Source organism: Leptidea sinapis, chromosome 42 (assembly GCF_905404315.1).
Source record: "Leptidea sinapis chromosome 42, ilLepSina1.1, whole genome shotgun sequence".
In the NCBI taxonomy this organism is placed as follows: Eukaryota; Metazoa; Arthropoda; class Insecta; order Lepidoptera; family Pieridae; genus Leptidea; species Leptidea sinapis.
The window spans coordinates 5,834,526-5,862,279 of NC_066306.1; the positions used below are offsets into that span (position 1 = coordinate 5,834,526).

General features: G+C 35.6%; 1 protein-coding gene across 3 annotated transcripts in view; it reads right to left on the minus strand.

The window, feature by feature from the left end:
- Positions 1-4,474: 4,474 nt before the first annotated feature.
- LOC126976738 (chromodomain-helicase-DNA-binding protein 1) overlaps positions 4,475-27,754 on the minus strand; it is a 29,256-nt gene continuing 5,976 nt past the window's right edge. The window contains exons 5-24 of one of the 3 annotated variants that reach the window (XM_050825292.1): positions 21,564-21,748; positions 20,526-20,855; positions 20,189-20,439; positions 19,981-20,094; positions 19,742-19,906; positions 18,667-18,947; positions 16,418-16,775; positions 15,959-16,333; positions 15,624-15,875; positions 15,387-15,554; positions 15,129-15,246; positions 13,481-13,662; positions 11,805-11,976; positions 11,014-11,176; positions 10,350-10,725; positions 9,561-9,779; positions 9,171-9,473; positions 8,880-9,097; positions 7,760-7,996; positions 4,475-5,407 (exon numbers count right to left, since the gene is read on the minus strand). In XM_050825292.1, coding sequence (XP_050681249.1) covers positions 5,200-5,407; positions 7,760-7,996; positions 8,880-9,097; positions 9,171-9,473; positions 9,561-9,779; positions 10,350-10,725; positions 11,014-11,176; positions 11,805-11,976; positions 13,481-13,662; positions 15,129-15,246; positions 15,387-15,554; positions 15,624-15,875; positions 15,959-16,333; positions 16,418-16,775; positions 18,667-18,947; positions 19,742-19,906; positions 19,981-20,094; positions 20,189-20,439; positions 20,526-20,855; positions 21,564-21,748 — 4,675 coding nt within the window. In that variant the 3' untranslated portion in view covers positions 4,475-5,199. Of the gene's footprint in view, positions 5,408-7,759; positions 8,063-8,879; positions 9,098-9,170; positions 9,474-9,560; positions 9,780-10,349; positions 10,726-11,013; positions 11,177-11,804; positions 11,977-13,480; positions 13,663-15,126; positions 15,247-15,386; positions 15,555-15,623; positions 15,876-15,958; positions 16,334-16,417; positions 16,776-18,666; positions 18,948-19,741; positions 19,907-19,980; positions 20,095-20,188; positions 20,440-20,525; positions 20,856-21,563; positions 21,749-27,754 lie in introns of all 3 variants that reach the window. The other 2 variants (XM_050825290.1, XM_050825291.1) reach the window with 2 other exon arrangements.

A 27,754-nucleotide genomic window follows, 5' to 3' on the forward strand; every position in this document is an offset into this window, starting at 1 on the left:
ATATCTACCTAGATTTATTATATCTCTATAGTGTACCCGTGACATTACAATGTCACTAAAACCAGGCCGTTAAATGTGGTTAAATTGTAAGAAATTAAGTCTTGTTTTAACAATCTACCGTGATTATATTATTTGTAGTGAACAAACATTTGTAATTTTGTTTGAAAGCCGCCACACCTAGTGAAATTACTGAACTATTGAGGCTTAAAATCACCTTATATCTACTTTTCCCGGGGCGTAAAAAGAATAGGGGAGTCCCGGCCCATGGGTGTCGTAAGAGGCGACTAAGGGCTTTTTAGAAGTGGGAGAGTCACGCTGCGGTCTTATGACGTCAGCACAATCGGGCCAGACTCGTCCGGGTTAATTACCACACTCGCACAGACTACCGGGTGAAGTAGCGGCCTTGCGCCGCTACTTCACGTTTCGCATAGGTTAGTGTCGAGGCGGTCCTCGACACCACCGAGGCCACCCCCCTTTATAATATGACAGCGGTGCTCAAAAAGATTTTACCCCAGGAGGGTACAGCCTCTACCAGAGTCGGAGAATCCCTCCCCGAGGATTCTCGCTCGGGCTACCCGTCGTATTCTGGAGAGGGCATAGAACCGCGCATTTCCGAGGACAAACGAGGCAGTAATACCACGGCACCCCACTCCACACTCAACGTGGACTTTTGCAATATCAGGGGAATTCACTCCAATTTAAACGCCGTCCACCACCACTTTGAGACGCAGCCAGCCTTGTATTTCCTTACGGACACGCAGATATCTCGACCTAGCGATTCGTCAAATTTAACGTACCCTGGGTACAAAATTGAGCACAATTTTTTGCCTCATGTCGGGGTATGTGTGCATGTGTGTTTTGAGGGTAGGGACCTGTCTACTCTCTGGCTCCGCGTAGATTTTGAGGTTCGCGTCCGTATATATGCGTGTGCCTACAGGTCCCATAGTGGTAACGCAGAAACGGATCATCTCATGGGCTGCGTTCAAGCGGCAATTGACGACGTGCTTGCACAAATCCCCTCCGCTGAAATCGTAGTCTTGGGTGATTTCAACGGGCACAATGCCGAATGGCTTGGATCACGTACCACAGACTACACAGGGAGATCTGTGCATAATTTTGCATTGGCGTATGGTCTTTCCCAATTGGTCGAGTCGCCAACGCGGCTCCCGGATGTGGATAGCCACATGCCGTCCTTATTAGATCTTCTCCTGACTACACATCCCGATAGTTACAAGATCTCTGTTGACGCCCCTCTCAGAACGTCCGACCATTGCCTTGTCATCAGTGTAGTGCTTATCCGACGCCAACGTCGCAGACCACCAGCGACCCGCCGCGTTTGGCACTACAAGTCAGCAGATTGGGATGGCAGCAAAAGGAACGCATCCTGCGTTCCTTTTTATGCATCCTACCCCTGGGGTAAGGTTTGTTTGCCTTCGGATGATCCTAGTGCCTGCGCCGTTGCAGTAGCCGATGTGATACTACAGGGCATGGATATTTGTATACCAAGCTCTGTAATACCGATCGGTGGCAGATCACAGCCCTGGTTCGATGCGTCAGTTAAAGCAACATCTGACTCAAAGGATCCGAACTGCAGAGTTCGAAAGAGGAAATATAACCGTGCCTCCAGATTTTTTAAGCGGCAAATCATCCGTGCGAAGTCGAGGCACGTCGTCAAAGTCGGCGAGCAGCTTTCCATTTACCCGACCGGAACACGCAAGTTCTGGTCGTTGTCGAAAGCTGCTCTTGGTAACTTCAGCCAGCCGTTCCTGCCGCCGTTGCACATGAGGAATGACACCCTGGCCCATACGGCAAAAGAGAAAGCCTATCTCCTATGCGCTCTTTTTGCCTCCAACTCCACTCTTGACGACAACGGAAAAACACCTCCGACCATCTCGCGGTGTCAGAGGTCTATGCCTAAGTACATTTCGGACAGAAAACTGTTAGGCGAGCTCTGTTTTCGTTGGATGTCAGGAAGTCGAGCGGGCCGGATGGCATTTCTCCAACCGTGCTTAGAACGTGTGCCCCTGAGTTGACGCCGGTGCTAACGCGTTTATTCCGGCACTCATTTACAAAAGGCTTAGTCCCAGACTCGTGGAAGTCAGCCCTTGTCCATCCTATTCAAAAAAAAGGAGCCAGTCACTGCTCTCCAAAATCATGGAGAGCATAATTAACCGCAAGCTCTTGGTATACCTAGAGGGTCACCAGTTGATCAACGACCGGCATTACAGCTTTCGCCATGGTCGGTCGGCAGGTGATCTTCTGGTATACCTAACACATAGATAGGCGGCGGCTATTGAAAGCAAGGGGGAAGGCCTGACAGTTAGCCGGAATATAGTGAAGGCCTTTGATCGTGTATGGCACAAGGCGCTCCTCTCACAACTTCCATCATTTAGGCTTGACGAGAGCTTAGGCAAGTGGAGTTCCAGCTTCCTGCTCCAGCGTCCAGCTGGAGTGCCCCAAGGTTGTGTGCTATCTCCCACACTGTTTCTTCTGCATATCAATGATATGTTGGACACCTCTAACATACATTGCTATGCAGACGACAGCACGGGCGATGCCGTATACACGGGCCATGCAGGTCTCTCTACGGAAATCGTAGACCAGTGCCGGCAGAAACTTGTGTCTTGTAAATTGAACCTTGTCCAATTTAACCCCCAGAAGACTCAAGATTGCGCGTTTACCACTAATAAAACTCGTATCACCGCTCTTCGACAACACTTCCCTTACAGCCTTGCCTAGTACCTGAATTCTGGGTCATAAATAGAGCACGGCAATACTTCAAGCCGGCCCACATTCTAGCGCTGTACAAAGCGCAGGTCCGGCCACATATGGAGTATTGCTGTCATCTCTGGTCTGGCGCACCCCGCGTGCAACGCAGAGCAACTCGAATTGTCGGGGACCCAGTGGTCTGCGAACGGCTGGATCACTTGGCGTTGCATCGAGGCATCGCTTAAATGTGTGTCCTCTACCGCATTTATCATGGGGAGTGTTCCGAAGAGCTGTTTCACCTCATTCCACCTTCGTACGAGACGCCACAATTTAGGATATCATCCCCACCACCTGGATGTGTGGCGGTCCTCCACAGTGCGGTTTTCAAGGAACTTTCTTCCACGTACTACAAAGCTGTGGAATGAACTTCCTTGTGCGGTGTTTCCGGCGCGATACGACATGGGTACCTTCAAAAAAGGGCGTACACCTTCCTTAAATGCCGACAACGCTCCTGTGATTCCTCTTGTGTTGCAAGAGAATGTGGGTGGCGGTGATCACTTAACACCAGGTGACACGTACGCTCGTTTGTCCTCCTATTCCATAAAAAAAATTGAGTTCAATTCAACCTGGACGGCACTGTATTGTAAAAGCCATGCAATGTCATCACCATAATGTTAACACCAGGAAGAAACATAAATCAATAATGCCGACTACTCGGCTAAGTCGAGTCAATAAGTCTTTTGTGGGGCGTTGTATATGATCAGAGATAATGTTTAAAACAATGTATTACGAAATTAAAAGAATTGCTAAAAACGTTTCTGTGGTAAAGAGATTGATTGATTGTGAATAGAGCGACCACCCACAGGCTATTAAATAATAAATTTTATTGTACGATTTAACATTGTAACCATATTTTTATATAAAAAAAAGCCCACTGAGTTAGTTGCGCTCATAACTTTTAGAATAGGTGGTAGTTTTTGACTTTCAGTAATTTTATACCCTATTTTGAATACACATAGATATTTGAATTTGAATGGGCAGGTCGTATCACTAAACATCAGGTAAACATTTTTTTGCTCGTCTGGTCATTGATGATTCATATACACCCGCCGTACATAACTTTTGGACCGTCTGGCGGCCTGCACTGAAACGTTTTCAAAACAAGCGCGTGCAAGAGACTAAAGATGATCCACTCACAGCTCCAATTATCGAATTAAAATTGGACATTGGCAAGGAGGATCCAAGGCCAAATCCTTTGTATTTGGACTTTCTCTGCACACGGCAATCTTTAGCCTTCATTCGTTATGGCCCCGTATGGGAAGAATGGGATTACTCTACAAATATTAGGCTGATAAATAAGCGACACTTCTCAAGATCAAGTTTCGCCATTGCTTTTGACGAGTGGGCATTACTACATTACGCTCAGGCTGTCGTATCGCATTTAGCTGGTGCTCGCGCGCATGTCCTTGTTCAATCTCCGATAGTCCCTATCTCCTATAGTCCGACAACTTTGTGCACGACTATTCCATGGGGTTACAGACGGTGGCGGGGACGGGATAATAAGATGTCAGCGGGTGTCTGGTGGTGGTGCGGGGAGGGGCTACGCGTGAGATTACCGTATTCCGCTATCCGCTGACATCGTGGGATGGTCGCGCCCGAAGTTGTGGGACTATAGTGCAATAATGACCATCAAAGCAAACTTGGATCATAATTTAGTATTAACATAATTCTTTAAAAAATATTTGAATAGAATAAAACACAGCAATAAATTAATATTTGTTTATTACAATGGTTTACACCATCATTAATAAGATGTCACTCTCATTACATTACAATTTCACGTAACAGAAAATAAAATTATACACATACTGTATAAAAAATAGGACTGTAAGAGCCCTATTTGGACTCGAAATGCACATGAGAAACGAAATATAAAATCAACTCTTTCCTGTACACTGCCAAAATGCATACAAATTGTGATTCTTTGATACATCTTATCACACACAATGTTCAAGTAAGTGCACATGATTTCATTGCATGCATATCTAATAATTTCTAAATTTTTTACACTGACTATGACTTCTATTACATAATATCACCGTGTTCATGTCAGTTCCTAAAAATTGAGGCTTTCAATAAATATAAAATCATTTTTGACCTGAATAAAGAAATTAATTGGTAAATTGGCAAATTAATAGAAACAATGGTATCCATCTAACCTGTACACTAACAATTAATCGACAAACGCAGTAATAAATAGCTTTACTATACAGTCTTACATACAAACAGTCATAAGTCTCACCTCAGGTCCCAGCGATGCGATCACACAAGATACAGCACTGCACTTTTGTCTCTTACACTATATAGTAATGGTTAAACCAGTGTCCACGGAAAGAGATCTCTACAAACTAATTTATTTACACAATATTTATAGTATTCGTTTGTATGACCACTATTATACTATTTACAATGTCTTTATTACACGGCCAGCTACGTAGGCGGCGCTCGCCTGTCGTAGTCTCGCCGATAGACTTCGCGTTCATAGTCTCGCTCATCGTATGGATATTCTTGTTGAGAATATCCTCGCCACTCTTCGGGGTATGGCCTTACCGGTGGAAAGCCCATTGCGGGGGGCATCGCCGAGCCGTCGTAGTAGGCACTGTATGGCCCTCCCATTTGAGGATAACTACCACCGAATCTGTTAGAAAACATACATATTGAGTTTCAAAAAGAACTTCCAACTTTGGGGTCTATTAAAATAATTTTAAAGCATTTCTTTTAAGAGGATTTGCATAGCAAATTAAAATGAAAGTTTATAAGAAAAGTTCAGTTTCAGACTGTGTATTAAATTTTATGCTGATAAGGCGTAACCTAAGATAAAAAACATCACAACTGCACTACTATGTGCACTGTGAGTGATATTATTGTACATTAAACATCATCCATATGTGGTATTACTGAGTATTCAAATTCAAATATTTTTATTCAAAAAAGGTTGTGACATCACTTATTGAAAGTCAAAAACTACTTCCCATTCCAAAATGAATGCCTCAGAACTGAGAAGAACGGGCGCAACAAACTCAGCGGGCTTTTTTTTTCATCGAAAAAATATGTTTCCAAAGTAATATTGTACAATTAAAATTAAAAATTAAATTATTTAATAGCCTGAGGGTGGTCACACCATTCCCAATCTGTGGTATCATTAAGAAAGTCATTTATGTTATAGTAACCTTTACCACACAAACGTTTTTAAACAATTATTTTGAATAACGTGATACCTGAAAAAACACTACGCGTAATAGTTATTTATGCAACTGTTGCGTAATAAGGGGTATTAAAACACGAATGTGGGTTTATTAGGTGATAATAGTATCATATGAGTGTTTTAATACCTAATTATCAACAGTTGCATACAATACTTTATCTACACCCATAATATGAATCCTCTTTATAAGTCTCTGAAACAGTTAGCTTACTGCTAACTTTAAAAATGCCAGTCCGAGTAACCATAATACCGACTAACCAAAGGAGTGTTATGAAAACGGATGATATAATTAATGTTGTACTGAATTTCATTACAACACTCGTATGGATGATGTAATGGTTAACAGGACATTGGGTGTTTCAATGTTGGCAATAAGCTAACTAACTGTACTAGAATTTTTAATAGAGGCTTTAAAGCATGGGTAGATAAAATTAGTTCTAGTGCTGCTGAGTAACATCTAAATATATATATTTCTTTTGTGTGTTTGTTGTAACTGAACTCCTCCTAAACGCCTTTGATGGCTTTATGTGTGTTCTAGTGAATTTGAGATTGGTGTGTGTCTTCAGGTGGATTCGAGAATGGTTTAGATTCACAATTGAACTACCACCTAAACGGCTGGACCGATTTTGATGATTATTTGTGTGTTCCAGTGAATTTGAGATTGGTGTGTGTTGAGGCGGATTCGAGAATGGTTTAGATTCACAATTGAACTACCTCCTAAACGACTGGACCGATTTCAATGATTTTTTGTGTGTTCCAGTGAATTTGAGATTGGTGTGTGTCTTCAGGTGGATTCGAGAATGGTTTAGATTCACAATTGAACTACCTCCTAAACGGCTGGACCGATTTCAATGATTTTTTGTGTGTTCCAGTGAATTTGAGATTGTTGTGTGTCTTCAGGTGGATTCGAGAATGGTTTAGATTCACAATTGAACTACCACCTAAACGGCTGGACTGATTGTGATGATTTTTTGTGTGTTCCAGTGAATTTGAAATTGTTGTGTGTCTTCAGGTGGATTCGAGAATGGTTTAGATTCACAATTGAACTACCACCTAAACGGCTGGACTGATTTTGATGATTTTTTGTGTGTTCCAGTGAATTTGAGATTGGTGTGTATCTTCAGGTGGCTTCGAGAATGGTTTAGATTCACAATTGAACTACCTCCTAAACGGCTGGACCGACTTTGGACGATTTTTTGTGTGTTCCAGTGAATTTGAGATTGTTGTGTGTCTTCAGGTGGATTCGAGAATGGTTTAGATTCACAATTGAACTACCACCTAAACGGCTGGACGGATGTTGATGATTTTTTGTGTGTTCCAGTGAATTTGAGATTGGTTTAGACTCTCAATAATTCCGTCCATATTATATAATTCTCCTGCTCATGTGTATGTTAGTGAACTCCTAACGGCTGGACTGATTTTTCAAAAATTTAAGACGTGTGTTCAGGACAACGTCTGTCACGTCCACTAGTAAATCTATACTAATATTATAAAGCTGCAGTGTTTGTTTGTTTGTTTGTTTGTTTGAACGCGCTAATCTCTGGTACTACTGGTCCGATTTGAATGATTCTTTTTTTGATGTTTTTTTTTTCAAAATTAGGGATCCCTAATAAAAGTGCTATTTTGTAACACAAGGTGTAAAATCGAAAACCTATTTTTGCGTGCGCTGCAAAAACTATTGACAATAGAATAGGCAATATTTTATTACTTATAAAACTATCGCGTGAATTATACTTTATATGTCAAAGCAACGTTTGCCGGGTCAGCTAGTATACATATATTCACCTCCGCTTGTCGGGCGGCCGCCCGCTCCTGTCGCCCCGGTACTGCCGCGGGCCGGGGTAGGCGGGCGGCGTCCAACCCGCGTGCGGCGCGTGTGCGTGACTCACGAACGGCCTGGCCCGCAACCCACCGCTGTCCCGACGCGTCCTCGACCTGTCCCTGTCCCTATCTCTGTCTCTATCTCTTTCCCGATCCCTATCTCTGTCCCGCTCTCGGTCACGCTCGCTTCGACTCCGCTCCCTGTTGGGCAAATCGTCTCGCTTCAAGCTTCCATCTCTATCCCTTCCTTTATGCTTGTGTTTATGTCTGAATAGAAGTGAGATAAGCATAATTGTTAGTGTATGATCATGAAATGAGCAAGTTAAGGTAGCTGAGGAAAAAAAAATGGGTTTTATGGTTAGCTTATATTAAAGAGACGGTACAAACATGAACACACATGCAAGAGCGATATTAGTAATCTTATATATAAAATTCTCGTGTCCCAATGTTCGTTCCCGTACTCCTCCGAAACGGCTAGACCGATTCTCATGAAATTTTGTGAGCATATTGAGTAGTCCTGAGAATCGGCCAACATCTATTTTTCATACCTCTAAATGTTTAGGGTGGTCCACACGAAAAATTTTTTTGATATTTTTTTTAAATTTGTTGGAGTATGAGTCAGCATTAAAAAATACATACAACTTCAAATTTTCACCCATCTACGATCAACAGTTACTTTTGTATCGCGATTTTAATATCGGCAATACAACGTTTGCTGGGTCAGCTAGTTTATTTATAATATTTTATAGAACATGAGATCACAATATGTAAGTCAATGATTAGCATCACTACTTCTCTTAGAATATAGTATGAAGTTGTTCCTTGGATTATAAATATAGGTATTAGATAAAACTAATGAAATTGGCTATGCATTATTGGATTATTACATCCATGATTTTGAAAGTGAAAAAGCAACATGAATGCAAATTGGCACAGGTACCGGTACCGGCTTCTTATACAAAATAATATTAAAAAAAAATATTTATCAATATATTACATTTGGCAAAATTATATGTAAGTGTGCAGAATTCTATGCTGGTAAACTGTTTAGTAATCACTATTGTATGTTGGTATATTATTTTACCTTTCATGCCTCTTATTTTCGTTTGAATCGGGGTCACACTCCCCTTCTTCTAATTTTCTCTTAACACCTGACGGTTGCTGACTTTTATGATTGTTTTTATCCTTATCACGATCTAGTTTAGGTCGTTTTTCTCTACGATCTAAGATTTCGTCTCCTTTAGGTTCCTTTTTAAACGACTTCATGTGATTGTTTGAATTCAAATTATTTTTATTATTTGACTGTAAAAATAAAATTATCGTTTTATATAAATTAAAATGTTCATTCAAGTTAATTCAGGCCATAAATACATACTTTAACATTTTCTTTATGCTTTCCAAGTCTATGTTTATCACTTTTCTTAAGACCATATTTGTATAGCCTATATAACTGTTTTGCATCAAAATTAGTAAACTTTGACACAAAATACCAGAGATTACTTCTCCATTCAACTTTTTTCTCAGGATCTGGATAAGCTTCCAGGCAAATATCTATCTGAGACCCTATTTGTGACAAACACGCTCTTGTTCTGGAAACTTGTTCTGTCTCAGATAATGTTTGATCAGGATTATCAAGTGCTCTCAATGCTTTCTTCACAGGCCTCATTTTCTCCTTGCACTGGAAGAAATAAATATTTAAAGTAACAGAAAATAGAATCTACAAGAACAAGTCAATATTAAATATGAGAGAGCCCAGATATGTTACCTCTTCAAAAACAGATGGATCCAGATCTCCTAAAACTTCTAGAGCTCTGGGTTCATTATTAGCAGTAAAATGCATTGGCCCTGCAGGTTTCTTCCGATTTTTACCTTTATCATTTTTCGTTCTGTCTTTTCCTTCCTTTTTTGAACGTTTTTTTTCTTTTTCTTTTTTGTCACATGAAGTTTCATCATGTGTTAAGACATCTTCGACTCTAGTTTTAACCTTGAAAAAAATTTTTATTTGTAAATTATCAATTACTTATAAACTTTTTGGACAGTGTCCTAGTATGGATACTGGCCAAGTGTCCAAACAAAAGTTGTATGAAAGTTGCTTTGTTATGTGTTCTTTTGGAAAATTTACTTTGCGGTAATCCATAATTATCCAAATGATTTGAGTTTTCTGTAGTGTTAATTCCGCCAATATTTGTCTTTAAACAATTCGACACGTATTTCTGTCTCGTGACATATTTTGGCGAGACAACACGTCCTGAGGATGCCTCGTGTAGAGGCGAAACACGTGTCGAATTGTTTAAAGACAAATATTGGTGGAATTAACACTAAAGAAAACTCAAATCATTTGGATGTGTTCTTTTTATTTGGCCATTGAATATTTTGACAAAAATTATATAGACCAGGTACAATTTATATAGAAAATATGTGACGAGCTTAAAAAACCCCTCCTCAGGGTAATTGAAGCCCTCCCCTTGGTCTACCATTTACCATCAAACTGCATTTGTTAAAAAAAATAAAAACGCCATAAGGTAAATTTAATATGTTACATTTTTATACCTACTTTTTCTTTGTCATTCCTCTCACTCCTACTTGTTTTACTTCTCTTATTATCATCTCCTGAACTTGGCTCATCCTCTACTATGTCCTTAGTAACAGGTTCTTTAGCACCTTTTTTCGTTCGGGGTTTTCTTTGTTTCTGTTTACCATTTTTCTGATCCAGTAACTTCTTAATTAGTTTAAGTAAATACTCTGCCCTTGATTGTAGATGCTTAGCTTGAGGTTTCTTGTCTTCATTCGTTAAAATTTTTTCCCCGATAACAAAAGAGGAATCCATTTTTATTGCTTCCCAAGATCCCATACCATATTGATAAATGCCAGCAAGCAATTTAGAATCCTCTTCGACACCCCATTCCACATCAAAATTCGAGGGCCTTGTTCTGTTTGTAGTAAATAAATTATTTAATGGTATAAAAATGAACATTTGTATTTTTAATAGCAACAGAATTTAAATTTAAACAGAAATTACTGGGCAAATGGGACTTGACATCTTATGCCTCAAGATGACAAGTGCAGGTGTAGTGCTGCTCAGAATTTTTGGGTTTTTCAATGATCTTGAGCGACACTGCATTGTAATGGGCAGAGGGTATCAATTACCATCAGCTGAACGTCCGGCTTGTCTCGTCCCCTATTTACATTAAAAAAACAAAAAAAAAATAGAAATCTACCTGAAATCCAGTTTCCACTTCAGTCTATCCTCCTTAGTGTCAGGCAAGAAATCATCTAATGCCGCAAGTTCATTCTGGCAAGCTGCTAAGGTTTTAGCATTAACTGGCACACCACCCAATTTAAAAGATTTTCTCACATTTTTCTTCCCATCACTATTTTCATCTGTTGGAAAAACATAATTAAGTACATAATAATATGTTCTTTTATATATAAAATGTAAAGATACACTGAAACCCTAATATTTTTAATTGTGATTTCCTTCTTATAGAATTTAACATGTTAATACAAAAATACGGGCCTCCAACACGGCAGCTATAATGTATATTAATGTACATTACATTCCAGGATGTACAGATTTAAAATAATCTTAATGTATCACACACACAGCAGGTAATATAATGAATCTTTCATTCCATTGGTATTCGATCGGACTTTGTATTGAGATTTTGAAAGATTCAGATTTCAGATTTTAATTGTTTAATTCAGATTTAATAAAACCATACCTCATATAATATTATTTTTGGCTCGTAACTTGTGCAAACCAGGGCTGGTTGGTAGTTTAATTATAAAACTAAATAATAATAATAATATTGACACACTGTTACACAAATTATCTTGCCCCAAACTAGGCATAGCCTGTACTATGTAGGTAGATAAAAAAAAATCTAAAAAGGCAAAAAAATACACGAAAATACTCTAGAAAAAAACATATTCTCAAAGTGGGCGGTGATCAAAATAAGGTTCAGAAACTATGAGCTAGATAATGAAATAATAGACATCAATATCTTACTAGCAGCATCAATAGTATCATTCAAGACAGCTTTACATCTTTCTTGAAGTATTTCACCCAATTTTTTCAGATCTGCTAAGGGTTTCTCTTGTAATTCTGCATCACACGCTATACTGTCCAGATGCTTCAGAGGTGCAGAGAATTTCTTGTAGCTTTTCACAAATCTTCTTATCTATAAAAACAAATACTTTTTTATTTATTTTTATTTAGCAAAATAGTATCGCCAGAAACTGTGTTTGGACATTGAAAGAATAGAAATAAAATAGGAAAGGAGGAGGCAAAATATAGGCTTGTTTCAATTAAGTCGGACAACGAGAAAATGTTATTCTTTTAAGATATTTGCAACATTCTTTATAACTTTTATTTATTTATTTATTCGATCTACCAGTGATAATTACATCAAGTCAAGCAACAATAAAATATTTAATCTAAAGTTAATTTTAAATGCATTATCGTTTAAGGTAGATACAGCATGCAATTATTATGAAGCTTACAAATATTTATATCAAATGAAGTACTTATACATAATTTAAAAAACGTAATAACTTATTACCGAAAAAAAAAACTTTAATTAGAATGATGTATAGTGTATGTAAATTAATAAAAACAAAATGATTGAATTGTATTTTTCTACATTTGCATTTTACATTTTTATATGGATCACAAGCTTAGCTAGTAATAGTGTAATAAGATTTCAAAACAAGCTGACGCGTTAAATACACTTTCACGTTCAATACAGGCATACAGGAAATGGACATGAAAATACTATACTACTAGAGACATTTATTTAGATTAGATCCTATAGATGGAGCCACAACCTGAGAGTGAATTAGACATACCAAGATTTAAGAACCATGCGTCATTCGAACGGTTGGCTTAGTCGCGGGTTCCCGCATCGTTCATAAATTTTAATTTGTATATTAGGTACATATCAAATAACATATTTGTGAGTTTGATAATAGAGTAATAATGTTTTATCTACACCCATGCTTTAAATCCTCTATTAAAGATTCTGAAACAGTTAGCTTATTGCCAACATTAAAACACCCAATGTTCTAATAACCATTACATCATCTAAAAGAGTGTTGTAATGTTGTACTGAATTTCATAACAACACTCCTTGGTTTTTTTTTCGATCCCTTCATGCACAAAGAGTTTCAACAAACAGCCACATTCTTATTGCTCGATGCGTGGTATCTGTATGAATTTCAAAAAAAGAACAATTTCGTTTACGCGCGTTCCACACTACCGGAACGTGGCGCGCCTTAAAAAAAAGTAGATTAATCGAAACCCTGCCATTTTTCTTGAAAAAATGAGCGATTCAAGTTTTGACAGCACACCGCCGGATATTTTAAAAGCTGCAAAATAACATAATAATCAAGTGAATTTTAATAATTGCACTATATAAAATGTAAATTACTACTAAAATTAATAATTCTTTCATAAATACTTAGTTTATTTGTATATAATCAGTAAGGGATGATATTAGGTTATTAATAGGGCTGGCTGTTTTAATGTTAGCAGTAAGCTAACTGTTTTAGAATCTTTCAGAGGATTCATATTTTGGGTGTAGATAGTCTTGTATGCAACTGTTGATAATTAGGTATTAAAACACTCATGTGATACTATTATCTTTATTATAAATAACTATTACACAACACAGGTGTATCTCTCACCTCTTGGTCCGTGAACCCCTTAATCTTCTCGCGGTGGCTGGCGGGCGGGCGGCCCCTCTTCCTGGGCCGGTCGTCATCGCTCACGTCGCCGTCGGACGCGTCCGTGTCGTCTCCGTCACCGTCTGCTCCGTCCGCTCCCTCCGCGCTATCATCTGCACCGCGTCCACGCCGTTTGCGACCACCTTTTGATTATTCATTGCATTAAAGTCAGAATGTAGCATTATCTACCCACAAGGCCTTGATCACATACAAATAACGACGGCGAACTAAAGAAAACAAAAACTCTCCCTGTCCTTTATTTCGCCGTCGTTGCCGTCGTACGTTTTAAGGTGGATGTCATAGCACAGACAATACAATTGAACGTCATCCTAAATCTTTTGATGAAATATCTCACGTGCCTGTACACACCGGGAGGGTATTACACCGGGAGTCCTGACTCTTTTAGTTTATAATCAAATATTTATTATAGACAACCGCTAAATGAATATTTAAAAAAAATCAATTACTAATTAACATCAACATCAAAATTTTATAATACAAATTTTTAATTAAACGTATTATAAAATTGAGATTCTTATAATAATACGAGCGATAACGCGCCTTTATAATACGTGTTCTTAAAAAAGGACCCAAAAAAAATTTAAAATTACCGTCCTATTTCCAAAATATGTAATTATCTAATATATAAAATTCTCGTGACATCGTGTTAAACTTTGAACTCCTCCGAAACGGTTTGACCGATTCTCATGAAATTTTAAGTGCATATTGGGTAGGTCTGAGAATCGGACAACATCCATTTTTCATCCCCCTAAATGTTAAGGGTGGTCCACACGATTTTTTTTATTTTTTTGTCATTTTTTTTTTAATTCGTTTAATTATGAGTCAGCATTTAAAAATACATACAACTTCAAATTTTCACCCATCTACGATCAACAGTTACTTTTGTATCGCGATTTTAATATCGGCAATACAACGTTTGCTGGTCAACTAGTATAATATATATTTCTACTTAATTCCTCTATTAAAGATACTATGTATGATGGTTTCCAGTATAATGTAGTCTACACTGAGTAGAGTAAAGCCTTTGAAAGGGTACAGCATTGTATGATTATAACTCTATTATACCTTTGCTATAAACAATTGCATTTATTCTAATATAGCTATTATTAACTCTAATCGATTGTCCAGAACTTCATGCTAAGTTTTACTTCAATACCCCTATTAAATCACTTTGACAGCAAGATTCACTAACACTTCCCTACACTAAGCTAAACTATTAAAAAAATTATTGGCGAGCAAGCAATAACTTTAACAACTATTAAATTGCATTGAAAATCTAGATCTTTCGTTCAAACAAAGCCTCTGCTAGAGGCACCTTAGCCAAAAAATTCTTTACTAACAACCCTTAGATAGACTCAGTTGTATTTATGTTTAACTTTAATGTACATGTAAATTGTAATGTTCAAATAGAACATGCTCATGTTTTCAGTTACATTTTACTACACTAGTATTTATTATTGTGGAAACCTATAATTAGATCTGGATAACATGTCAACTATCATTTAAGTTTTTATAGCTGTTTGTTTTCCTAATAAATAAAATAAATTCAATTCAATATCAATGAAGGTGTGTGTTCTACACTACTTACTTCCATCTGCATTATTTTGTTGAGCTTTTCTACGGGGTGGTAAGTACAGGTCTTCCATTTCTTTATTCTTTTCTTCCTCTTCTAGAGTCTTTCTGACATTTTCAGGAATAATGTCATCCTGTATATAGAAAACAATATTAAAATACAGAATCTCAAATATCACATGAACTGTAATTAAAGTAGATGATAGAAATAAATACACAATTTGTCGCTTATTAAACCATTACTGATAAATTATTATAATAGTATTGATCTTACCCAGTCCTTGGTGTCTTCTTCCGCGTTTTCTTTTTTCACTTCCATAACTGCTTTTTCTTCATCAAACGCGAAACTCGCTACTTTGAACGCTGAAAGTAGTTCATCACCAACCATTGTTGGCGCTTCGTCTCGCGTTTCCGCCCGTTGCAAGATTTCGTCAATATCACACTGAAAAAAAACTATATACACAATTCTGCAAAGAAATTAATAAATTTTTTATTCAAACAAAAAACTTACAACAGGGTCTTCATCATTTTCCTCATCATCTTTGAAGAGTTCTTCAGCACCAAACTTAAGAATAGCATTCAAATCTTCTTTGTTAAATGGATTGTTTGCATTGGTTCCAGATGCATCTCGTTTATTCAAAACTGTTCGCCCAGTTGTATCCATTCTTTGTATTACCAAGTGGTCTAGAACCATCTTTCTTTTAGCTCTTTCTACTATATCTTCCTCTACTGATCTAGCAGTAACTAATCGATAAATGTTCACCTAGCAAGAAATAAAAATATATAAATCATTCAAAGTAAAATCAAGTATTTCAACACATTTTTTTAAATTATTGTAGTTTTTACCTGATTTTTCTGTCCAATCCTATGTGCTCTTGCTTGAGCTTGTAAATCATTTTGAGGGTTCCAATCTGAATCAAATATTATAACTGTGTCAGCAGTTGCTAAATTTATTCCTAAACCACCTGCACGAGTTGATAGAAGAAAACAAAAATCTTGGGAGCCTTCAGCATTAAAATGGTCTAATGCCTGCTTTCTCAGTTCTCCTTTTATGCTCCCATCTAGCCGTTGAAAGGGAAAGTGTCGTCTTTGTAAGTACTCAGCCAAAATATCCAACATCCTGACCATTTGCGAAAAAATTAGAACCCTATGACCAGTTTCTTTTAGCCTACACAGTAATTTATCTAAAAGAAGCAGTTTTCCAGAGCCCCTTAAAAGTTTCTGTAAATATGGAACAAATTGAGTCAAATATTAAAATTTAACAAAAATATTTTACACAATTATAAACAAAATTATAAAACTTACTTCAACTGCATCAGTCGTAGCAAGAGATGCACGAGACTCAAAGTCTTCTGGTTTAGTCAATAATGCATGGTTACAACATTTCTTCAGTTCAATAACTATATTTATAAACGAGTTGATCGATCCTTTCACTCCCTTCCGCAGTTCACTGTAGTTTTTTGTGAGAATCCATTTATAATATTGCTTTTGTATAGATGTCATTTCAACTCTTAATATTTGTTCAACTTTGGCAGGCAAGGATTTTTCCACATCCTTTTTCTGTCTTCTCAAAATAAATGGTTCCAGTTGTCTATGTAGCTTCTCATATCCCTTAGTTGCTGCATCTTCGTGGTATTTTTCAAATTCTTCCCAAGATTCAAATCTATGAATGTAATATAAATATTTTAGTCGAAGTTAAGTGCTTAAAATAATTCACAAATTGTGTATGTACCAGATAATTGATAATAATTTAGTATATTTTTATAATATATATTGATTTTCGATAATCTTCGATGGAAATTGAAAATATGAAACATTTTTGATATATCCTTAGTTAAAAATCTCAAATCACAATAATGTTTGGTTGGGGGAAAATATGTTCCGTATTTTTTATGAAAAGCTTACTTTTGCAAATTTTATTTACATTGAACTATAGTATTTTTCTATCTTGCAGTTAGTGACATGATACTATTGCTGAACAAATTTAAGGACTCATTCTATTCAAAACAACGCGACAAGTGATAAAACTATCAATTCTCTCTCTTGATGTTAATCTGACGCTGCCAAACGAATTCTAAGAAGGCCAATACAGTTTGAAATGGGGCAAATTCAATGCTATATGGGGGATCAGCCAAAAGCTTATTTTTTGCTGAGTGGCATCAGTTGTTGGTAATCAAGATCCAAATTGATAGTTCTGCCCGGCAGTAGAGGTTCGTAATGAACAATTCCCTTCCACTCCTACATACGTGATCCAAAAAACTCTTCTTGGAAACGGTTTACATTATGTCTCAATAAAGAATCGCAAAATAGTACACAGTTCATTAGATTTATTTCAGTGAGCATCCAAATATCGAGCTCTTATGTATACCTATGCTTTCAAATAGGTTAAAACTGTTTTGTTGCCAATTCCCACTTCTTCATCTATGACATATTCTACTGATATGCCAATCTTGCTACACTTTTTCAAAAGTGGCGTCCAATTATCCGTAACAAGATGACCAGGTGCAATTTAAGCATCAAGATTCCCGGAATTCAAACTCTAAAACCAAATTTTTCTACTATTGCTGAAACTGCATTATGTACATAATTATTTTCTTAACTTGTGTTGCATTTTTCCTTTCTTGTAATATCATTTTAAAAAGTGTCGACTTTCTTAATTATTAGATTCATGATGACAGAAAAAATACAAATGAAAACCATTTCTTTTTAAATGCTACCTTTTTAAACGTCATCAAAACTAGCTTGATACAAATAGTGCAGCCAAAGACATTCACATTCAAGCACATGACAAATTGCAAATTAATAAATACTAAATGCGAAAAAGACTTTTATTTATTTATTATTACTTTCTATTAGTTCTTTAATTTGATATAACTTACATAATATAGAACAAATTTAGTTTACGTAAAGTGAAAGCAGATCTTTTTAAAATGCTGCTGTGTTCACTTAACTCACAGTAACCCGTACACTAGTTTGTCATCCTCTTTCATAAAATTTTTTTTAAACATAAATCAACCGCCTTCAAAAACACTATTCCAAAACAATAGATATAATCCTTCCGCTGCAACACGCTCTCGCCTCTCGCCTCCTCACGACTCAAGCACATCTCAACTATAACTATGTGTGTAGTAACAAACCTATCTTGGATGACACCGACTCCAAAAATTACAATAATCATAACTAGAATAAGATTACTTAATTAAATTGTATTAAAATACGCAATTACTTTTATACTTTTTAGTACACATTGTTTTGGAATAGTATAGCAAAATTTAAGACTTTTATGGTTTTCTCATGGATTCCATTGTCAGATCTGGACCAAATTACCCAAAACCCAAAATGGGACCACTCGGGAAGCACCAGCTTTCAAATAAAAAAAGAATTATCAAAATCGGTTCGGTTCACCCAGTCGAAAGTTTTGTGGTAACAAACATATAAAAAAAAAAAATACCGACGAATGGAGAACCTCCTCCTTTTTTGAAGTCTGTTAAAAATAAGGTTTTTTGTAATTTGTAAGCTCAATAAACACGGGAGATCTATTTATTAGTACTAACCTATACGGCATTATAAAATGCAATAACGCCCATAATTCCTTCAGTGAGTTTTGTAATGGAGTTCCTGTTACCAGCAAGCGATGATTTGTATCAAACTCCTTTAAGGCCTTGTATAGAAGTGAATCGTCATTTTTTAATCTATGTGCTTCATCTACGAGAAGGCAGGCCCAACTGAAAGACCTTAGAAATTGTCTATCTTTCAATAAAATTTCATAGGTTGTTAATATTGCATTAAACTTTAGCCTTTTGGAGCTAGCAAAACTCCACTCGAATTGCCTTATCTGTAAGTGAACATCAAAGATTTATATATATATCAACATTTTGATTATTTTAATTTTAGGGGTTAGAGTATGAAATTGCCTTTTTGTACCGAAAATTCCTCATTATTTATATATTTTTACCATCTCACTGGAAGGTTATTTAAACATTTGCAGTAACTAACTCTGGGAACTTGGGACTCAGAAAAGGCATTTTGTATTGCTTCTTGAGAAAAGTTTTCACTGTGAAAACCTGTCTAATTTATGGAAAAAAAAAATGGTAGTTAACCAACTACCGTTGTTTTACGAGTACTGAGGATGTCGGAAGATTTCTAAACGTGTTAGTTCTTGCATTATAATGGAACAATAATGGTGAAGTTTGGTTGAGAAACTAAGGGGGCGTCCATTAATTACGTGAGATGTTTAAGGGGGGGAGGGGGTCGAGTCAAACAATTTTCTGATTGAAACAAAAAAAAGTACAGATAATTCAAAACAACACTTCTCGTAATTTATGGACGCCCCCTAAGGCTGTCTTACTGAGAGATTGGTAATCTTTGTTCGAAGCTCAGTACAATAGACATCTACTATTATCTACACTATGAATTGAACACAAATGTCAATATATCCTAGATAGATTTATTTTAAAGCCGATTGAAGAAACAATATTTAATGTCCTAGCTGGCATGTGAAAAAAGGTTTCACTATGAATCTCGCACCAAGGGGGTTAAGGTTTAATTCAAAGTACACCAGTATACCAAAAATTCAATTTCTTACTTAAACCCCTATTATATATTTAAAATATCGTTAGTTATACTTACTATATCTCTGCTTGTAACATCTCCGATATAAGTAACCACATTAATATCTGGCGCCCATTGAAAAAATTCTCTTTGCCACGCCGTCATTGTACTCAAAGGTACAACACAGAGAAAGGGCCCATATAATTGTTGTGATTTAAACAAATAATACAGAAAACATATTGTCTAAAACAAAAGAGATAAATTAGAATCGGCATACCATTACCTAGTGTTATATATGCCAAAAAATTTTCATTCACCTGAATTGTTTTACCTAGCCCCATCTCATCAGCGAGAATAACTGAGTTATCTTTACACCATGAATGTATGAGCCAGTTTAATCCATCCATTTGATAATCTCTTAAGATACATGTCTGTAAATAAAGGTGTTTACAATAGGGTATTATGCAAATATAACAATATATATGTTATACAAATATACAAACATATAAAAATATAAATAAATACCTCTTCTCTGCCCATATAATCAGGTTGTTCTTTAACTTGGTGAAATTTAGGCCTTCTTTTTAGAACAGGACAATGTCTTGAAGGCGTCGTTGTCGCTGCTTCTCTAAATTTAAATTCTTCGACTTTTGTTGGCCATTTTTTAGTTATCAAGGTGGAATCTTCCCAGGTCGCTTCCGCATATGGAAGAGATTCCCATTTACAAAAATATTCGTGAGTAGTCCCACCACCTTCCAGCTCACGCGTTTGTTCAGCTAAATAATTTTATAAAACATATTGTTGTAATGAATGATAATGGAATAAAAACATATTTTAGTGATAATAAAGGAAATATGTTTACCAAAAATTCTTTCGACATTGTTATAAGATTTCACTAATTCCTGTTGAAGTTCTGATTGACATTCAAAATAGTCTATATCTTCTGGACCAGCATTTCTCCTCCACCAAGACAGCTCAGATTCTTTTTTCTTAAAATTCTCCAACTTTTTCAAACCTTTGACCTTTTGTTCGTCTAGTGTCTTTTCTGACTCCCATGTATTGTGTATATGTGACCATCCCTTCCATTTGATCAGGTACTGCGGCTCAGTTGCCTCTTCATCATTTGGATCACAGTCTTCATTCGGATCTCCATGCTCCTCAATGTAGTAAACCGTAGTCACGTTTCCAGTGACTGCATAATAAAATAAAAGCTAAAATTACTACTAGTAGGCGTAAATAAAATTAAAAGTAGTTTTTGAGGCACTATGAGCATAATTCTAAAAGTAATCAAATCAAAATCAGTTTATTCACGCAGGTCAAGGAAATGACACTTATGAATGTCAAAAAAAAAATTTTTTTCTTATTGAATCTACCGCTACTTCGTAAAGGGTTGAGCTAATGAGAAGAAGTAGCAAGAAACTCATTGCCACTCTTTTATATCAAGATTTACATCGATTTACAAATCATTTCAATTACAATATAATTTGTAAAATGATGCAACAAACACACTCAAATGTCAAATAGTCAATGTCTTACACGAGTAAGTCAAAAAAGTAAATGTACATTAATACAAAAGTTATTGAGTACAGTAGCCACATACACCATAAATAAGTAAAGGTATTCTGTGAGCATTTTATAAGCGATTATAAATTAATAAATATGTATATATCCATACATATATATATACAATAACTTTTAAGTATCTGAAACCGAGTCTCCAGCAACAGGATCATCCTGCCTCCACAAGCAGCGCCCGTTCACGAGCATGACGCATGAGTCATAATGCCCTTCCAATATGTTATTATAAAATTGCATCAAATAAGTTGGTTTAAGTTTAATATTTTAGAGATTTATTTAATTTTTAAACTTTTAATGATCACAAATAGGTATAAATACCTACCTCCTTTCTTCCCTCTCCGGAATCCTAATATTTTTTCTATTGTTTCACTGTGTTCTTCTGGTTCGGGTTCAGCCTCTGCTTCACCCTCGGCGCCATCTATTTCTAACAAATCTGAGGAGTCTGTTTGTTCGTCACTTGCTTCCTTATAACTAACAGCTGCCCCGGTTCTTCTTGTTGCTGTGCGGCTATAAATAACAAACAAAATTAATTCATGGCGGCAACGTTCAAATTGTATATATTGTCCATGTAAAGGAATTTATGGTTACTTTACTTATCATTCAATAACTTTTTTGTTACGTACAAATAACTATGAGAAATACTGATACAATCTCGCGCACGCGTGTTTTTAAAACGTATTTATCAGAAACTAATCATATTAGTGCCAATAAAAGAGCCAAGAAAGAAGGTAGGGTTTGATCAAGGTTTTGTCCTGATGTCTATAAAATCTCGAATGAACACAATGAGTATCTTCCAATGCGATAAAATATGATTGAAATATTTAATAAAATTATAAAGAAAACATTGAACAATAATTGGTCCATTCAACTTTCCTATTAACCCATAACCCAATGGTTATTAAAACTATTAAAAGTAACATTATCATATCCGTTAACAATCTAAGTAATATCCCCTCCCTTATCATTATTTACCAACCAATTTTATGAACGGCCAGCCTAATAGTGTGTCATATATACAGGGTGGCCGAGAAGTTGACGTCCAAAGCTAAAATTTGAAAGCCTCATGGTGATGAGTATCCGAATCACCCCTGTTTCTACGATTTTGCGTAGTTTAGAAGATAATATTTTTTTTCCCTCTCATCCGCTTTCTTCACCTAATTGTGGTTTAGGAATTTTTCAAATTTTTTTGAACACTTTTAGTTAATTTTATTGTTGATAATTATTAACTACAGTTGCAATAACCACATAAGAAACGATGAATAGTTTAGACAATGCGGAACTAGTTTAGAATTGAGTCGTAAGTTCAAGATAACTGCTCCGGCTAAATTCATGAAAATGTTCAAGGTATCAAAAACAAAAAAGCCTACCGCTTTTAACTATTTTTAAAAACTTCCCAGAACATTGGCCAATAAAATGAGCCAAATTCAAATTTTAGCTTTGGACGTCAACTTCTCGGCCACCCAGTATATGAATGCAAGTATTAAATATTATTGCTTATACAATAGATTTTATAGAAATTTAATAAACAAAATACCTGCTAATACGCTGCTATGGTTACATCTGTATTACATAAAAATACATCATTTGTCATCAATTTGTTAAATACTATAAATAATTAACGTAATACTTACGCTAATCATGGACTTATTTATATACAAACAAAACTGAGTACATTGAAAGATTGTATTTATAAAATACTAGCTGACCCTACAGACGTTCTGTTTATAATAAAAAAAAATCTTGCGGGTGGAATTTCTTAAAATCCGTTCTTAGCTGACCTCTACTCGGCGAAAGGAATATTCCTACCAAATTTCAAGTCTCTACGCCTTATGGTTCCAGAAATATCGTGATGAGTGACTATATACGTGGTAATCTCTAATATATATAGAGATATAACTTATATTAAGTACTAAAATCGGAAAGTCAATATCCATAGTGGTTTACACATCCGAGAATCATAGCTACAATTTATAATAAATTTTAATAATAACACAAATCCTAGTTAATTTACTTTAACAATTGTGTCGGAAATTTTGGAGGGATTTAATTAATAAATTGTCACTAAATGTCAGTGGTGACTGAATTACTGTATTGATTTGCATAATAATTATTTATGTTTTTAAGTTAACTGTGCTAAAATTAGTTTTATTTAATACTTTGCAATATTTTAAATACTAGTTTAACTAGTAATATCCCCTCCTAGTTTAACTAGTATTTAAAATAATGCCAATTCGCTTGTCCGAAAACTAGCCTTCATAAATAAATATATAAAAAGAAAGAAAAATGGAAACATCAAAAAATATAAAAGGTAATTGCAATTCAATTAAAAAAGATAAAGCTTCTTAAAGTGTTTATTATTATAATGAAATGACTATTCTTGACATGTCCCACTAAGTAGGTTTTAGGTTGTTTCGTTTTTCGTACTTAGACCAAGAACCCACCGCAAAAAAGTTGTTTTTTATTGTTAACATAAATTCGTCATGGGTCTGTCAATCTACCTTAAATAGCTTCTACTATAACAGCTATGTTGATTATGTCATGGTCTTCCAACATTACTTTCTGCAAATGTAGAACTGACAAAGAATGAATATTGATTTAAAATTACGATAATATTCCTATTTATAAATATTTTAGTCTATGATATATCATAGACCAAAAACTGAGCTATATTTTTTTTGAGATGACTTTATGACCAGGTAGGTAGTCAGTAGTCAGTCTGAATTCATTATCATCACTTATTATAGGTATATGTATGATTTATTTTTTTAATTAATGTTTGTCTCGTATTAGATAGTAGATACTAACAATACAAATTTGATTTAAATGTAGACAACACTAGGATTGCTAGGTCAGGTTCAGCTTTTGTTATGTCGGTACTTATTTTGTTTTAAATATAACATAAATATTCAGATTAAAGGATTCCCTATTTCTTTCATTGATTTTGCAGAGTGAGCCTTCTGTGTCTTGTAGTAATATATTTTCTTTGTCACAATTCGTATTTATTCATATTATTAGCTATCAATTTAAAATGTTCATATTTTGTAAGTGGTGGTATCTAAATACCTCACCGGCAATCATGACATCTGCCATTGTCTATGACGGACAGTGACATCCAGTGTGGCCAGTTAATAAAAAGGGACTTTACTCGAAAAATTGGGTAATGCATGTAATGGTGGTCTAAGTAGATAAATCATTATCTGTTTTAAGATGCAGTGATTTATGATAACGATCCATATTATTTAAAGTAGTGTGGATCACTACTTCAATATAAGTATCATTCTCATCTTCGGTCTGGTGCATCCCAGTATCAGTTCTAAACATTAAATCACGTGCAACACAGAGCTACTCGAATTGTCAAGGATCCAGTACTCTGTCTAAATTTACCATCGCTTGTGTATTTACCTAGCAACCAAATCGCTATAAAGCACCTAGTTATTTGGTGTCTAAAAATGTACTTATTTGATACCATGCCATTTTTATATCAGTTAGAACAAAGATTGCAGTATCTACAACATATCAACAAGACATAAAAACACAGAAATAAAACCCGCAATCCTTACTTTCAAGGTGTACCTTGTTTTTTGCCAGTGATATTTATATTTAATTTAGGAAAAAATCCATCAGAAATTAGAAAATCAAAGTTAAAAGTAATGTGGCTAAATAATACTATGACTAAAAACAGGACATAATTTGTGTTAGCTGGTATCCCTGCTAACTGCACACACACCAGCTTAAAGGTGCTTCACTTGCTCATATCACCAAGTGGATTCCTCCTTTTTGTCTTGTCTGTGTATATATATTAATAAAGACATACTCCCAAAACCTCTAAGGTTTAAGTGCGAGCGGTAAGTTAGCGTTGGAATAATTATTTTCATTACTTACGGCTTGATAACAAATAGTGGTAATGTTCAAAAATATATTTATATCTGCTATATAAATATATTTTTGAACATTACCACTATTTGTTATAGTGGTAATGTTCAAATTAGACGACAACGACGACACACGACCGACCATAGTGGGCAACTTATAAAAGTAAATACAAGATTGGACAATGTCAGACCAAAAAAGGTGACGATTATACCAGTTACGGGTAGCCGTCTTGAGAGGTTTAGAAATAATTTGGTAAATACGATACCATTTTTACACTGTGGTGAAACTGCTAATTTTCACTATAACTTAGTCTTCAATTCCTTCTGTGAGGAATTTGACAGGATTTTAACTCCAGTAACGGTGACAGTAAACAACAAACATAGTTTTAATGATTGGGCAACAATGGGTATCCACAAAAGTCGTAAACGCTTATATGACCTTTATTATGAGAAACATTACAATAATAGTGAAGAATTTAAAATATATGTAAAAAAATACTCCAAGCTTTTTAAAATAGTTTGTCATGAAGCGAAAACACGTTTCATTGCAGATAAAATTAAAAACAGTAATAATAAAGTAAAAGCGACTTGGAGTGTAATTAACAATGAAACTGGTAGATCGAATTGCCGTAACACCTCTATCTGTTTAAATATTAATAATCGCGTTATAAATTCGGAAATAGAAATTGCAAATGAATTTGATAAATACTTCTCCGAAATCCCGATTGTCACGACCAAATACCTTAACTCTTCGCCAAAAGCAGCATATGATATGCTTAAATTACACGTACCAGTATCTTCTACTGACTTGAAATTTAAGTATGTTACAGGTAGCGATATAATAAAAATCTTCAAATTAATTAACCTAAAAAATACAAAAGACCTATGGGGCCATTCGACTAATATTGTTAAATACATACTTGACATTATAGCACCTGAATTAGCAATAATATTTAATGAATGCATAGATGAGGGTGTGTTCCCTGACCTCATGAAATACAGCAGTTATACCTTTGTTTAAATCGGGCAGTTCTTTTGACCCTGCTAATTTCAGACCTATTTCAGTGCTGCCTGTTTTTAGTAAAATTTTTGAAAAACTTTTGCTTCAACAGCTACAAATGCATTTTTGTAAATTAATGAACAAAAATCAGTTTGGTTTCACTAGGGGTTTATCAACAATAAATGCGGGTACTAGATTCATTGAGCACATCTTTGACGCCTGGGAAGAGTCACAGGATGCATTGGGCATTTTTTGTGATTTGTCAAAAGCATTTGACTGCGTCCACCATGAAACTTTACTCCTAAAACTAAAGCATTATGGAGTGAAAAATAGAGCCCTAAATCTGTTAAAATCATATTTAAGCGAAAGAGTTCAGATAGTCGATGTAAATGGCAAACGGTCTTCGGGTAAACCTGTGCGAATAGGTGTTCCACAGGGTTCTATTCTCGGTCCTTTCTTGTTTCTTCTTTCTTTCTTATATATTAACGATCAACCGTTTGTGGTAGATGATAGCCATGAGATTGTATTGTTTGGTGATGATACTTCACTTATTTTTAAAGTGAAGCGACGTGCGGATATTGATGACGAGGTAAGCATGCATTGCTCTCAAAGATAGTGCGTTGGTTTGAGACGAACAATCTGCACTTAAACAGTAAAAAAACAAAGTGTTTACGGTTCATTACACCAAACACAGCGGAGGTACAAACCAACGTACTTATAAATGACCAGAGATTGGAACTTGTGGACACTACGGTCTTCCTGGGTATCACGTTACATAAAAAGCTTCAGTGGGGTCCACATATTACCCATCTAGCAGATAGACTCAGCTCTGCGGCATATGCAGTTAGAAAGATTAGAGAGTACACGAATGTTGCGACCGCTAGATTAGTGTACTTTAGTTATTTTCACAGCATCATGACGTACGGTATATTACTATGGGGTCATGCTGCTGACATTGATATAGTGTTTGCTCTGCAAAAGAGAGCTGTTCGTGCTATAGCTCATCAGCTTGGTTATAGACAGTCTCTCAAAGAGAAATTTAAAGAAATAAATATTATGACTGTTTATTGTCAGTACATTTATGAAAATTTAATATATGTTCACAAAAATCGTCATCTTTTTGCTCTTAATAGTGATTTTCATTATTATAACACTAGAAATAAGGGATTGCTTGTAACTAATTCTAGTAGGCTTCATAAGATACATAATAGCTTTAAGGGTAAATGTATACACTTCTACAATAAAGTCCCAGCCACTGTTCAGGCATTGTCTATAAATAAATTTAAATGTTTTATAAAAAAAATGGCTCTGTCGTAAATCCTATTACTCCACTGCTGAATATCTAAATGATCGGACAGCCTGGGACTAGATTGTGATTATTTTATAGCAACTGTACAATATTGTATATTTTTATTGAAAAGAGCGAAAAAAAAAGAATGCTGGGAGAGTTTCTTGCGCCGCTTCTTCTCTCTCAGAGCGCCATTTGTTTCCGAAGCGGTAGTAGTATCTAGTAGTATAAGAAATGACATCAAAAAGAATTCTAAAGGAATCAATTTTGAGAAAATAAATGCCTTTTATGCCTTTTTTTATGCCTTTTATATTTTTTGGCATAACTCTAGATTCCAAATTACAACGGGGCAC